A 15,317-nucleotide genomic window follows, 5' to 3' on the forward strand; every position below is an offset into this window, starting at 1 on the left:
CCCATTTTGGATCCCTAATTCCTAAACGGTTGGAACCATCGTTCCCGCAATCAATCACAACTTTCCCTTTGTGGTATTGAACTACCTTATAAAAAACTACAATTTATAGGATTTTTATAAGAACGTCAAATACCTTTCGGGATTTAAAAGATTTTCAGCTAGTAATTTTAGAAAATCCTTTTTTTGGTGGGGGGGGGGAGTTACAAACTCATTGATCTTACTATTTTACTATAACATAAACATGTAGACAATAGAGGCTACGATAAAAGCCAGAATTGGTATCTTCAACGTATACTACCAGGATTTATGGTGTGGGTTCGGTACCGTTAAAAGTGTTTTTGATAATACAGGTGGCGCTTTGTTTATGTAGCAACAAGATGGCGGAACCTGAATTTAAGATTTGATTGCAAATTCAATCAGAACATGTACAATAATGCCCTAAGGAAATGTAAATTTTCACTTCAATTTTTATGATCACTCATTTACGTCAAACCCAAATTAAATGAAGAAATCAAATTGGGTATACGTCAATGCGGCTTCCACACAACACTCACATATTCAAAAGCAATACATGAATTTAATTTTATAGTTATCTCGTACCACTCCTAAATCGTGACAATGTCAACTCGTACCTCTAAAAACAAACTCATACCAATGCAAACTCGTACCACGGTAAATTCATACAATTGTCAACTGGAACCAACTTATTTGAATGCATTCAAATGGTGTGTAAATGTTCCGGACCATATGAGTATTTGGACCATACGCGTATGGTCATGACCATATGGGTATATAATCATATGGTCGGGGTAATTAACACTCTGTTGCAGTTTACTTTTAAACTCTTCATATGGTATAACCGTTCTTTATAAAGACGCTATCATATAGTTAATTTTATCTTTATATTATAGTAAAAAGATTACGGTGCAGTCCGGTGTATCCGCGCACCTAAGACTTATGACTTCACTTCATTCAACTGATAAAACCAATAATTGGATAATATTGTGTAAACACATTCATAATATACTTTTATTTAATAGAAGCATCTGTTTGTATGGTTTCAAACCCAAGATTTTATGTAATGTGTGACCAAAATTAGGGAAACCCCTGTTCTGAGAGTTCCTCCAATGTCCGGTGATTTCGCGCATGCCTTCCAAAAATAGATTATTTTGAATAAAGAAAAGATTTTTGGAAACGAAATATAGCTGAATTTGAATCAAGAACACTGCAAAGGATGCAGAGCAAAAATTATTTCAATCTGATATAAATTTGACTTAAATAAAACAAATTTTATCTGATGATGTAATTTTTTTAAAGGAAATTGGCCAAATATTGTAAATCACGGGATTGCAGTTATTATTTAACTCTTGAACTAACTATGGCATAAATTTTTGTTTTTACGTAGTATTTGAATTATAAAAAAAATACATTGTTTTATAGATAAAGTTTTTGTATAATTGAAACTTTTATAATGTAATTTACAAAAAAATACCTATATGGTCCAAATACTCAAATGGTCCGGCCCGTGAATAACCAAACGAGTATTATACTATATGGTCGGACCATATGAGTATACGCATATGGTCATGACCATACACGTATGGTCCAAATACTCATATGGTCTGGAACATAAATAAGGAATTATAAATTGTATATACCAAGTTTAACTCTTTCCATGATCGTTCATTGGACATAATTACCTTGTTCAACCATGCGAGACAATGTAAATAAAGCAATCATCTGTCAATGTATGTAGGGGTTCAAGTTAACATTCCAAACTGAAAGGTCCATCACCGAAATTCCAGGTCCTACACTACTTTTACTTGAAAACTAATATTTGTATAACTCAGTACTGTAAGATACAAAATTAATGTGCTTTTGGTGTTAGGTAAGCTTGTTTTATTGTCAGTGCCGCAGTTGTATATACTGATAGGGAGAAGTTGTGAGATTTGGATGATATATGTATCTCTTTTTCATATTGTTCAATTCATACCAATACAATTAAAGTAACAGTTCAAATTCAAAGCTGTTTAAGTATATCATGTCTAGTTGCACTATTATATATGCACGATTAGTTCCTCTGTCAAAATAGTAAGAAATTTCCTGATTTTTACTGGCCCTTCAAAATTGAAAATAATAACCTCCTGGAATTGTAATAATATGTTTAGACTATAAAAACATCTACATAATAGTAATTTCAACATTTTATGAAATTCATAATACCGGTAAAGACAATAGACCACTTTCGAGTTCATCCGTCACCTGAAAAAACTCGTCAATTATACGCACCTTTATGATGACGTCATTTACCAGATAGAGGGGGTCGCCTGTATCCCTGCACTATTTACGTTCATCAAGCATCTAAGTGATCGTCATTGTGTAGGATAAACTAGAAATAATTGTTGTTCTGTAGGTACATGTACTTAATGACAATTCCCTAATGACAGCAGTGCTGGTTGTCAATTTTGAGAATTCAATTTGCCGAATAATTCGTACAATATGGAATGATAGTTTTCCAACCACTCGCTCAACATTGGAATGGAAGTGACGACGCCCCTAAACGCACAAATGAAGGTGATAAAGGCGCGTATAATTGACGAGTTTTTTCCAATGACGGATGAACTTGAAAGTGGTCTATTACTGACACATTTTATTGGATTTTGGCATGACAATTTGTGAACTAAAAGTAATTTTGAGTTTTTGTATAAAAATATTTCCTGCTTCAAGTCTTTTTTCCCTTTTCAATATATATATATATCTTTTGGTTTTTAATTCTAGTGTTTATATTTCATCATCATAGATGTATGGTGTCAACTGCCTCCAATTTTTATTTTTTAATTGTATTTGATTGGCAAACCCTGGATTACCGGTATTTGCACCCGAAATCTGATCCGGTATTGTAATTTTCTTCATTCCTTGTTATGGCATCCATTGTTTGTCAATCATTTTGTTTTTGTCAGTCAGTCATATACCACATTACTTGTAGCCAATTTTCAGTATAAAGCTAGCGGTTGAACAAAATGAACATCGCTGTCATGAATAATAAAGATGAAAATAAATTTTGAGATCGTTTTAACTTTGGAAATAAAAAGTTTGACAAAGTAAATTTTTATTTTTTTGTCAAATCCAAGGTTCGTCGGGCATAGCTAGTTACCAAAACGAAAGTCTAATTGAAATAGTGGAAGATTACAGACCTTGGACCATCCCTAATTTAAACCCCTGGTATGCCCCTGAGATGATCTTTCTAAGTTGCCGCTGAAATTATTTTAATATATTTGATAAAAAAAAATGGAAAACAGCTAATTTTTAATGATTTCAGTTTGCAGTGGTATGAGTTCCCTATTGTACGACTTCCCCAGTGGTACAAGTTTACGTACCTAGGTACAAGTTGACTTTTACATAGTGTTGTCTCTTTGACACATTCCTCACTTCCATTCTCAATTTTATGTTGACTAATGTTTCAAATTTTTTTCTTTATAAGTTTTGAAGAGAATCCTACTAAAACATGTAAAAATAATAGTTTTTATTTGTACCCGATCACTGAATTCTCTTAATAATTCAAACCATTATTTCATATGACCCTGTATACATGTACATGTACATGTAGTGTATGCATACAATGTATTGCCCTGTAAATCCCAGGTTTTTGCCAACCCTACTTTGGATGCACATAAAGCCAACATCATCAGTATATTTATCATGAATTTCTCATATGGTTTGTGTTGCATTTGTAATTTTATGTTTACATGAAAGAAGTGCTGGTCATACGCAAAGCCACCAACCTTTCTCACTCTGACTAAGAACTAGTAGAGTTATGATCAAAGTATTCATTTAAATGTATTACTGTAACAGTCTTTTTTTCTTTCCAGATGTTAGAATGATTAGAAAGAAGCTATAAAGATTTACCTTTAAAGTTCAGAATAAATTTACTTGCCAACATGCCACCTAGAGGAAGAGGAGGTGGGGACATTGTACTGGATAATGATGTCAGCTTTCCACTTGAGCGTCTTTTTGACCACAGGAATTTGGACCATCTTCCTCGGGAAAATCGTTTGGATCAGTTTGAAAAAAGAGACTTGGCCCATGTCAAGCATTATAAAGCTGCGGTTAAGATATTTGGGGGTCCACTTAGTAGGAAGAGAGTTATCCAGGCTCCTCCTATGGAAACTCCCATGAAACACAGACTAGGAGTTTATTTAAACAAAAAAGACCCTCCTCCATCAATAAAGTTATGTTCAGAAATGAAATCAAAACCATTTATGATAGATGAAAATGCTGATGCGATTGCAGCGGGGAAAAAGGCAGTTGCTGAAGAGGACTCGTATAAGAAATGGATTGCAGATCGTCAAAAATTTAGACATGATTTAGACAATATGGGATTAAATGCAGAATGGCTGAGAAGGAAAACAAATAAAACTGAATTAGAAAAACGTGTTTATAGAAAAATGGTAGAAGAAGCAAAACCTAAGCCAATCATTCCAAAACCAATTATTGAAAAAGATTTAGAAGCTATGATCTCTATTGTGCCCTCAGTAAAGATTCCATCACCGCTGGGTGTGCGAATTCTAGAACAACATTTACGTAAAAATCAGATACGTCTTATAGACCTGTTTGTAATGGTTGATAGAGATAAGAACTGGAGAATTTCTAGAGAAGACTTTAAGCAGGCTATAAGAGAGGTAATAAGTCTAATTGCATTTTATGTTGATCATGTATCCACCTGTTTATGTACAGAAACGGTGAATTATACATTTTATGTTGATCATGTATCCACCTGTTTATGTACAGAAACGGTGAATTATACATTTTATGTTGATCATGTATCCACCTGTTTATGTACAGAAACGGTGAATTATACATTTTATGTTGATCATGTATCCACCTGTTTATGTACAGAAACGGTGAATTATACATTTTATGTTGATCATGTATCCACCTGTTTATGTACAGAAACGGTGAATTATACATTTTGTGTTGATCATGTATCCACCTGTTTATGTACAGAAACGGTGAATTATACATTTTGTGTTGATCATGTATCCACCTGTTTATGTACAGAAACGGTGAATTATACATTTTGTGTTGATCATGTATCCACCTGTTTATGTACAGAAACGGTGAATTATACATTTGATATGACATACCATTTCCAATATACTACAAATTAATATACAAGGATTTTGACTTAGTGACATAAAATCTCTGTGTATGAAAAATTAACCATTTTCACTAGAACATACTCAAAATTATTTCATTCCCCCATTTTGTTGCAGAGAATAGTAGATCTGAAATATTGCTTCTCTGGACATGCTTGTATTAATTTCAAAATTATAGAACAATTCCAATATCTGATGGCATGATCAAACCTGGCTTCTCTCAATTGTCTTGTTACATTGTATTTTCCTGGTAGAGGGTACATGGTTGCTACCATCAAGAGATTGCTCAACACCTGGGGGGGGGGGGGGGGGGGGGGGCTAGGATGAAATTTGAAAAAAATAGGCAGGACAGGAGTTTTGAGTAAAAAAAAAGGCAGGACAGAGATTACAACTAAAAAAATAAAGCAGGACAAAATTTTTCATCCTAGCCCCCCCCATAAAAATCAAGTGGTAGCTCCCTTAGAAAGAACTATAGACTGAAAATTCAAAATCCATCTGGTTTTCTAACAATATTTTATATTTGTAAAATTGAGAATGGAAATCAGGGAATGTGTCAAAGGAACAACAACCTGACCATAGAGCAGAATACATTTGACTTGTAAACAACTAAATGAGATACATTTTTCACATGAATATGAGTATGTTATTTTTTCAGTCAAAAGTGACAATGTCGGAGTCTCTCCTAGAAGATATGATTCTTTCACTAGATAGTAACTTTGACAATTATTTAGACTACAAGGAACTAGCAGAAGGACTGAACATGTGGCGAAAAGAAAGAAGAGAAAATAAAAGAAAGGCATTATCAAGAGAGTCTACTAACTTATCTCAGAAATCTGAAACAAGTAAAAATAAGCTATATACATTAACTTAACATTATTTCGTTGAAACAAAAACAAATTATGCACAATTTTTGGAAAAGTTCAAATTTAACAAAGACTAATAGGGGAAAATCAATAGTTTTACACCTATAGTTTTTTGTAAATAGAATGAAGTATAAGCAGCAAAATGTAGAATAATTCAAATATTATAATTTATAAGAATTATTATTGCTGTGAAAAAAAATCTGTGTTGGGGAAAAATGATTGCAAAAACAATCACATTTTGCCAGATGGACAATAACCATGATGACTGATATGTACCACATTTTTTTTTACCTTTGTGAATTATAATTATGTTTTAACGCACATTGTTTAACCAAAAATAAAGTATTTATGTGCTGAAATGCTCCATCTATTTTGAACATATGTGTAAATAATTGAGCAAATCCAATTGTGTACACTTCAACATTAGCCTTTACTTTCTAAATACAATAGAACAAACACAAGTTTGGATACTGAATGGAGCAGTGACCACCTTAAATTGTATTACCTAATAAAATATGTATCTTTAAGTTCATCAAAGTAAAATAATAAAGTCCATCAAAAACACAAGATGACTGCTAGAATTTTGGACAATATGTTCTGCAACAAAATAATCTACAAAATAAATACATTTTAATACTTAAGAAATAATTCATAGGGGCTTGAATATATCGTGATTTTACCACGGGTTGGCCCTTTATGACAAATATTTTACCCTGAGCGATAGCGAGGGGTAAAATATCGGCATAAAGGGACAACCCGTGGTAAAATTTAGATATATTCAAGCCCCCATGAATTATTTCGATTCTAATAAGACAAATATGGCAATTCTTTTGGATCGAAGCGCTCTAGGTGTAGGCAAATATTTGCCGTTCCCATAAATTAACGCACTTTTAGATAGGCGTAAAAGAACGGAGCAAACAGAATTGGTGACATGCTCAAACTATTTACAATAACATATTTAGATAAATTTGAATGAATTTTAATGATAGTTTACGTATATATCTTGTATATATATTTAAAAAGGTCTTATACCACATTTTAGAACGTTTGTTCACATTTCCCTGTTGTGATGATTTTTGGAGTCAGAAGCGTGTATTTTCCCATAAAATGCCTAAATTATTACGTCATCATTCTATGACGTCGTGTAATTCATTCATAAACAATCATATGACGTGGGAGTACAATCGAAACAGCCCAACCAATATATTCATATTTTACCACGGGTGTGTACTCAAAGCGTTTGAAGGACGTCATGTTAGAATGTTCTATATAAAACTTGAATACAATTATTTTGTATACAAAACAATAAACTTCTACCTATATATATATGACAACCAATTATGTGGTCACTACCCAGTCCTTGATAACTAAAAAACCTGTGCAATTTACTTATATATTGAAACAGTTATACAACTTATATAAAATCCCCTTTATAAAATTAATGCGCAATCTTTCAAATACCTTCCACATACCGCACATAAATTCATTATATTGATATAAAAATTATATGAAATAAAATTAATTGCATACATGATATGATTTAATTTACTAGTTTCTGCTACACCCCAGTCATTAGAAGAACTATATGATGAGCCAGATTATCTTGAACTTATGAAGGAAGGGAAGATGACATCTGCTTTATCAAGACATCAAGATACAAGTGAGGAAGACATTTATGGGGATCCTGAATTGGCAAAGAGTAAAGAATCACCAAAATCATCCAAAGGCTCTCTTCGAGGATCTGCCAAAGGGAGGATAGATTCAGGAATAAGTAAGACATCTGGCAAATCTTCCAGGAAGTCTGTTGGTATTGACAGAGAACCATCAGAAGAAAATATAGTCATAGGTCAAGGTGAAGGTGATTTGAAGGACAGTGCTGAATCAGAGGTTAAAGTTCGCATGGGTTCTGCCAAAAGAAGTGCTAGTAGAGTAAGTGGAAGTAGCAGGGCTTCTACACCACAATATCTAGAGGTTCCAGAACAGGATCTTAAACCTGATCGGATGATTCTATCTTCAGAGGAGGCTATGGTGGACCTTAGAAAGAGGGACAGAGAGGCATTAAAGAACTCTACCAGACAGGGTGTAAGATAGTTTCTATAATTATAATTGTGCATTGTCATTTAATTCACATGCTGAGGAAAATTAGTTACTGTAAATTCATTTATTTCAGTGGCCATTGGTATTAATTTTTGTGGTTTGGGAAGGCAGCTATTTTCTGGGAAGGTAGGGTTCGGGTAAACAAACCTATTCTTTTTTATGGCCCAAGTTAAAGTGTAGGTACTGTAAATTCAGAAATTATGTGAATAATGCAATAGAGTTGTAAATGCAATAATTAAAACTCACAATTTGTAATATTTAATCTGAATTAAGCAGGATTTTTCTCAAAATCGTAAAAAATAAAATCGCATTTAAAAATGTAAGTTTAAAATGACAAAATCGCAATAATAAATTCACACAGTAATTTCTAAATTGACAGTATTTAAATTTGAAATATATTTTCTATTTTTCCTAGTCACCTAAAGTAAGGTTACCTGCTCCAGGTGTAATCAAGGTTGGAGACAAAGCTATAGATGACCATTCAATGAGATCCACATTGAAGGGAGAAACAGCAGACATGGTTAATAAGTTTAGAGAGTTAAAGCTTAGAGAGTATTGTGATATAACAAAGCTCTGTAAATTAAATGGAATAATTCTAAGTGAAAGACTATTAGAAAAAGGTAAGTGTCTGTATACTACTTTCTCCTAATACAGTTTATACGTAAAGGTTATTTAGAAAAACAATAAAACACTAGAGTTGTCTCTCTTTTTACAAAAACATCTGTTTGTTTATCATGGTTTTCCTTCGGCTTTATTCAGACCTGACATACAAATAGGGGCATTTAACTCTATTTTTTGGCACAAGAAAATCGTTGATGAAAACTCTTTCAAATTTGAAGAGGGGCTTCAGTGGCCGAGTGGTTTAAGTATTCGAACTACTGTATCATTATGCTGTCATCACAGAGGTTGTGAGTTCAAATCCTGCATGAGGCAGGTGCATTTGACTCCAATGTAAAGTGACAACGATTGTCAGTTTTCCTACTAAAAGGTGGGTGTTCTTACCGGTGACTCTGGCTTCCTCAGTGAAAAAGTACAATAGTGCTGAATGTGGCATTAACATCCAATCAAACAATCAACCAATCAATCAAATTTGTGTAGAATATTGTATATTTAAATAAATTTCGATAATATATGGTTTTTCTTTCAGTTTTACTCTACCCACCTGATAGACCTCATCATGAAATTCATAGAAATGTAAAAACACCTGCTGATCCTTTACTATCCAGTCACTATGCTGAACCAAAAAAGAGGCCAAGGACACCTATAGAGGTCAAACACAAAGATAAGGTTAAGAGGTCAAAGAGTGGTAAACTAATGTTTGATAGTAGACATAGATATCCACAGAAATCTAATGTGGCTTCTTCAGGAACTAAAGAAAATTTATCTACAGGAAGAGCAGTTATCAGAAGTAAAGTCGATTGTTGGATGACATTTGAGGAGTATGAAAGATTAACAAGGTAAAAAAAAAATAATTGTGCACATTTATATTTTTAATCTATACACTGCAGAACCTTGTGTGGAAACTGGTTTTGTCTAGGTTTGTCTATCAGTTGCAAGGCCAGGTTTTAAATGCTCTGTTTAGAATTGCACATTAGGTGTTCCTTCTACCGCTCTCTATGTACACGAGGTCACCGTTGTTGTGACGTTATCTATTCAGAGTTCCAATACAAGTATCATTGCAAGCAGACGTTCTTGTTTCTAAGACTAAGACTAAGACAGTGTCTCATCTACTTTTGCTGCAAAGTGCAGGCTCAATAAAAATGAGGAAAAAAATCAATAAAAATATTCCTCTTGATACTATCTTTTGATTGTAAGAAGCTTCTGTCCAAGTTTGGTAAAAATCAGGATAGTTTATGAATCTAATAAATGTTTAAAAACTTTAACTGCAGACAGTGAGACTGTATGTAACGTTAACTGAAAGAAAAAAAAGTAAAAATAGTATAAGAAAGTTATTTTTTTTTTTTTAAATTTAACCAGAGTGAATGTGTTGTTTCCTGGCAGAACATCTAAGACCATTTAAAAGTAATAAATGAAAAAAAATGGATTTATTTGTTAACAAAATTTACTTCTGTATACTATTTCTAGATCATAAACAAGTTTGGTATAAACCCAGGATAGTTTAAGAAAGTTATTAAAATTTTAAAAACTTTAACCACAGAGTAAATGTAATGTTTCCCCCCCAGAATAACTAAGTCCATTTATAAGTAAAATACGGATAAAAATGGAATTTTATTTTTACAAAATTTACTTTAGGATACTATCTTATGATCATAAACAAGTTTCTGTCCATGTTTGGTAGTAATCCAGTATAGTTTAAGAAAAATATTTAAATTTCAAAAACCACAGAGTGAATATTTGTTGCGGCCAACTACGGAATGTAGGATCGCTTAGTCTCACTTTTTCTATGCTTATTTATTCATCTATGCAAATTTAAGGAGATTCAGTATGATTGCTTATGAGACAGCAATCAGACAGCAATCAACTTATGACCAAATAACAAAAAAGTGTATGTAGTTAGCAAAGTTTAGCCAATCATTTAAGGCATTTTGATTTTGTTATAATGTGTTGATCCTTTGAACACATTGAAATGTTATCCTTCTTACCTTAATATGCATCCCCTCTACCAACTACATGTTTTGGGTGTTGCTTGTTTCTGAATTCTTATTGTGAATTTGTTTATAAAAAGATAATTGCAAAATTCATAATAAAATATTGTTAACACCAATGTGTATTATACATGACCAGATACGGTAGTGATTATTTGAATCAAATTTTTATTATAAAATTTTATTTCAGACATTTAGAAACAAGATACCAGCAACTGCATGGTAGTATAGACACTAATGCTTTCTGGCCTGGTCACCTCCTGGACAAAGTACGGCTCTGTATGCCTCCTTATGACAAGCCACATCCTTCATTGAACAGCTCTAATGCTTTGTTTAGAGATGTTGGTACAAACAGGAGAAGCCATGTTGTTCCTATAAGGGAGAACTCAGCATGGCCTATTAATGAATATGGTTTTGTTCAGAATGGCATATATGATCCATATGCCAGAAAATATTAATTATGTAAACATTTGTAATAAAGCTGATAAGTCTTTTTCTTTAAGGTTAAAAGTTTTAGTGTGCTGATTTTGCTTTACACCTTCAACCATGTTTTGTAATGGTTGTTTTTAAATCAAATTGTAGTTTATAAATTTATTTTAAGCCCATTATAAAAAATCTGAAAGGACAAAACCTCTTGCATAGCACTACATGCTGTAAGGAAAACAAATAATGGTGTTTAAAGTGCTAAATACTTGAATTTTATGTAAAGTTATTCTTATTCATGCTTGTATGGATACTATTTGCCTACTCTTAGAGGTATAATTGAAAACATTCATGGTAAATAAAACAGCATTTTTTTTAATTTGGAGTACACATAAGAACCATAAGATTTAAGTAAAAATTTTTAATGAAAAAAACTATTTTTTTATACAAAAGTAAGTGAGTCAGTGAACTTTTATATTCTCTATTTTGTGGTAGTTAAATTGCATATCACATTATGTGACCATCAATACAAAATCTGTGATACATATGATTGTTTATATGTGTAATTAATTTTAATTTTCTAATATCTATACTTTATTTCAATCAAAATTATTTTGATAGTCATGTTATAAAAAAAAGTCGTGTAAATATTTGATAGCAGCTTTATCATTATCTAATGATTTATTTATTCATATATTTGACAAATGTTTATTCTTTTGAAGTCAATAGATTTGCCTGGTATGTTGATGCTTGAACATTTTTTATTTTTTTTTATTTAATTCATTTGTTTCATAAACTAATTAACATTTGAGAAATGGAGACTTAGATCCCAGATTCAAAACAATGCAAATGGCACCTGAATTATTTGATGACATAAATTGCATTGGAGGGTTTGGAAGATACTAAGACTTTGCTAAAAAAAACTAAATCATTTTTACAGACTTTTTTGTACCATGAATTTTTTTACAATTTTTGTCTTCAATGGATGCTTTAACTTATGTTCAGGATTTTATTATTAATGAAAAGTGTTTTATTAACTGATTGGCTTAAGTGATCATTGGTCCAGTTAGTTTTTATAAGGTCAGGAATCAGGATGGGGTTTCTTTATTCCTTATTTTAGTACCGTTTTCCTCCATTCTTTCTCTATTTTCTTATAAATTTCTATTCTTTATAGTTTAACATAATTCTGTTCTCTATATTTTTTCCTATTTTCTGTATTTTTTATTTTATTACCCTCGATACTGTTTTACTTAACCTCTATTCTGTAAACCCCATTCAGACCCTCTTGTATACACCATAACAAAACTATATTCTTAGAAATACACCTGTGCAAAATTTTCTATCAGTAGTCCTTATATTATTTGTACTGTGATATATTTGAATATATTTAAGTTTGAAAATTTTGTTATTATATTTTAAAATAAAATATATGAAATTTCTATTGTATTTTATTGATGCTGATCATTGAATCTGTTCTATCTGTGTTCTTGCTTCCGTTCAGTAATAATCTGGGTTACATTTCATACTCAAATTAAAGTTATAACAAGAGTGCACACACTGAAATGTCTCGCCTTCTTTACTAATCATTGATATTATGTTGATACTCCTAAATATAAAGCTTTATTATGACTGTCACATAAACTTAACATTTACCAAGAAAACTAAAGATTGATCAATGAACCATGAAAATGAGGTCAAGGTCAGATGAACCATGCCAGGCAGACATGTACAGCTAACAATGCTTCCATACGACAAATATAGTTGACCTATTGCTTATAGTTTAAGAAAACGACCAAAACACTAAAAAATTACACTGAGCAATGAACCATCAAAACGAGGTCAAGGTCAAATAAAACCTGAACGACTGACATATAGATCATAAAATATTTCCATACAACAAATATAATTGACCTATGGCATATATTATTGGATAAAAAGACCAAAACTCAAAAACTTAACTTTGACCACTAAACCATGAAAATGAGGTCAAGGTCAGATGACATCTGCCTGCTAGTCATGTACACCTTACAATCATTCCATACACCAAATATAGTAGACCTATTGCTTATAGTATCTGAGATATGGACTTGACCACCAAAACTTAACCTTGTTCACTGATCCATGAAATGAATTCGAGGTCAACTGAAAAATGTCTGACGGGCATGAGGACCTTGCAAGGTACACACATGCCAAATATAGTTATCCTATTACTTATAGTAAGAGAGAGAATTTAACATTACAAAAAATCTGAACTTTTTTTTCAAGTGGTCACTGAACCATGAAAATGAGGTCAAGGACATTACATGTGACTGACGGAAACCTCATAACATAAGGCATCTATATACAAAATATGAAGCATCCAGGTCTTCCATCTTCTAAAATATAAAGCTTATAAGAAGGTAGCTAACACTGCCGCTGCCGTAGCCGCCACCAGATCACTATCCTTATGTCGAGCTTTTTGCAACAAAAGTTGCAGGCTCTACAATACTATTTCATGTTTTTAGCTGTACCACATGTTCAGCACAGGAAAGTACAATCATCAATTTCCTTGTGAAAAATATCCACATAGTTGGTTTCTCTCAATGTAGATTGGAAAGTTTCATAATGTGAAGAAAAAAGGGGACTAAACTGTACCTAATAAAACATATCAGAAGTTATTGTGTTGCCATTTTATTTTTTTAGAGCTATCCTGTTTGTTTTGTCACATCTGTTGTAAGAGTTGTAGAATGAAAGACACAGATTAAATTTTTTGTATTAAGCCCTATATTTTCAGAGGATAGAAGTCCCTCAGGCTTCATACATTGTATATATGCAGATGACTTATGTTATGTTTAAATTTGTCATATGTTGGTTCTTTGTACTTGACCTCATTTACATGTTTCATTAGACAATGTTGAGTTATCATAGATTTGTCAGTTAATCAGATACTATAAGCAATATGTCATTTCTATTTGGTGTATGTTTGGTGTATGGAATGATTGTAAGGTGTACATGTCCATCTGACCTTGGCCTCATTTAATGATTCATTGGTCAATGATTGTTTTTCCTCATTATGTTTATTTCTCAGATTTTATATGCAAAAGGTCAACTATATTTGGTATCAGAATGATTGCAGTGTACATGTTGACTAGCAGGATTCTGTTGACCATGACCTCATTTACATAGATAATTGATAATGCTAAGATTATGTGAAAATTTCAATCATGATCAGTGTGTGCATTCTTGTACATATTTTATGTCCATTTTTGTGTGTGCAGAGTTTCTAGCTGTGTGATTATTGATTTCCAAGTAAAGGATTGTCAACCAACCCAAATCTCCAGTGAACTATACAGCAATTTTGCAGTCTTCACTAAAATCTTCCTCAGCCTCAATGCGCATTTTTTGGGATATTTTTTTTAAGATTACAATGGCCTGAGGTAGAAAATCTAACCAGCCAGAAATTATTTTCACAAGCTTTGTCAAAAAGGCCTGTGGCTAAGCATGATGGCTTCTTTTTCAAACTCTTTGGTTCTCTAATACAAGTGTAATAGACAATCTTGTATTTTTTTTAATTTTAGTTTCTTGTGTACAATTTGGAAATTAGTATGGCGTTCATTATCACTGTACTAGTATATATATTTCTTTAGGGGCCAGCTGAAGGACGCCTCCTGGTGCGGGAATTTCTCGCTACATTGAACACCTGTTAGTGACCTTCTGCTGTTGTTTTTTTCTATGGTCGGGTTGTTGTCTCTTTGACACATTCCCCATATCCATTCTCAATTTTATATAGACATCATGTGCTGATTTGTCATTAAAAAGGCATTAATCAATCAAGTGACCGACTTAAATAGAGTTATTCATGCCAATAAAAAGGAACACTACTCATTCTTTGATTTTAGAGGATGGTTTTATTTCATCAAAATATATATGTACTACATCAAACAAAAACATGAATCAAAACATTTGTATAATTTGCTTAAAACATCACAATCACCAATACACAGTCACAGCTAATACAGTGAAATAAGACGAGGAAATGTACTGTTGATATAAAAAATATTCTGCACTTCAGTAAAATATAATACATAACAAATATCACATTAAGAAGTTGATATATAAAACTGACTTGGCTTGCTTTACCATACATTCACATCCTACTGATGTAATTTAAGTTCTTTTTTAAGAATATTTAC

At 32.3% G+C, this 15,317-nt stretch overlaps 1 protein-coding gene across 1 annotated transcript; it reads left to right on the plus strand.

Annotated features, from left to right (window-relative positions):
* The first annotated feature begins 332 nt into the window (after positions 1–332).
* Positions 333–12,584, plus strand: LOC134720487 (uncharacterized). The gene is made up of 7 exons (XM_063582839.1): positions 333–448; positions 3,870–4,679; positions 5,812–5,998; positions 7,572–8,101; positions 8,532–8,736; positions 9,264–9,573; positions 10,913–12,584. The coding sequence occupies exons 2-7, from the start codon at positions 3,939–3,941 to the stop codon at positions 11,178–11,180; spliced, it is 2,241 nt and encodes a 746-aa protein (XP_063438909.1). The 5' UTR covers positions 333–448; positions 3,870–3,938; the 3' UTR covers positions 11,181–12,584.
* Positions 12,585–15,317: the final 2,733 nt, after the last annotated feature.

Source organism: Mytilus trossulus, chromosome 1 (assembly GCF_036588685.1).
Source record: "Mytilus trossulus isolate FHL-02 chromosome 1, PNRI_Mtr1.1.1.hap1, whole genome shotgun sequence".
NCBI classification, from domain to species: Eukaryota; Metazoa; Mollusca; class Bivalvia; order Mytilida; family Mytilidae; genus Mytilus; species Mytilus trossulus.

What these genes read in the sequence shown, in the direction of transcription:
- LOC134720487 (XM_063582839.1), top strand. Translation starts at nt 3,939, where the DNA reads ATGCCACCTAGAGGAAGAGGAGGTGGGGACATTGTACTGGATAATGAT. An exon ending in TGAAAGACTATTAGAAAAAG is followed by an intron (nt 8,737 to 9,263) that starts GTAAGTGTCTGT and finishes TTTTTCTTTCAG; the next exon opens with TTTTACTCTACCCACCTGAT. An exon ending in GAGTATGAAAGATTAACAAG is followed by an intron (nt 9,574 to 10,912) that starts GTAAAAAAAAAA and finishes ATTTTATTTCAG; the next exon opens with ACATTTAGAAACAAGATACC.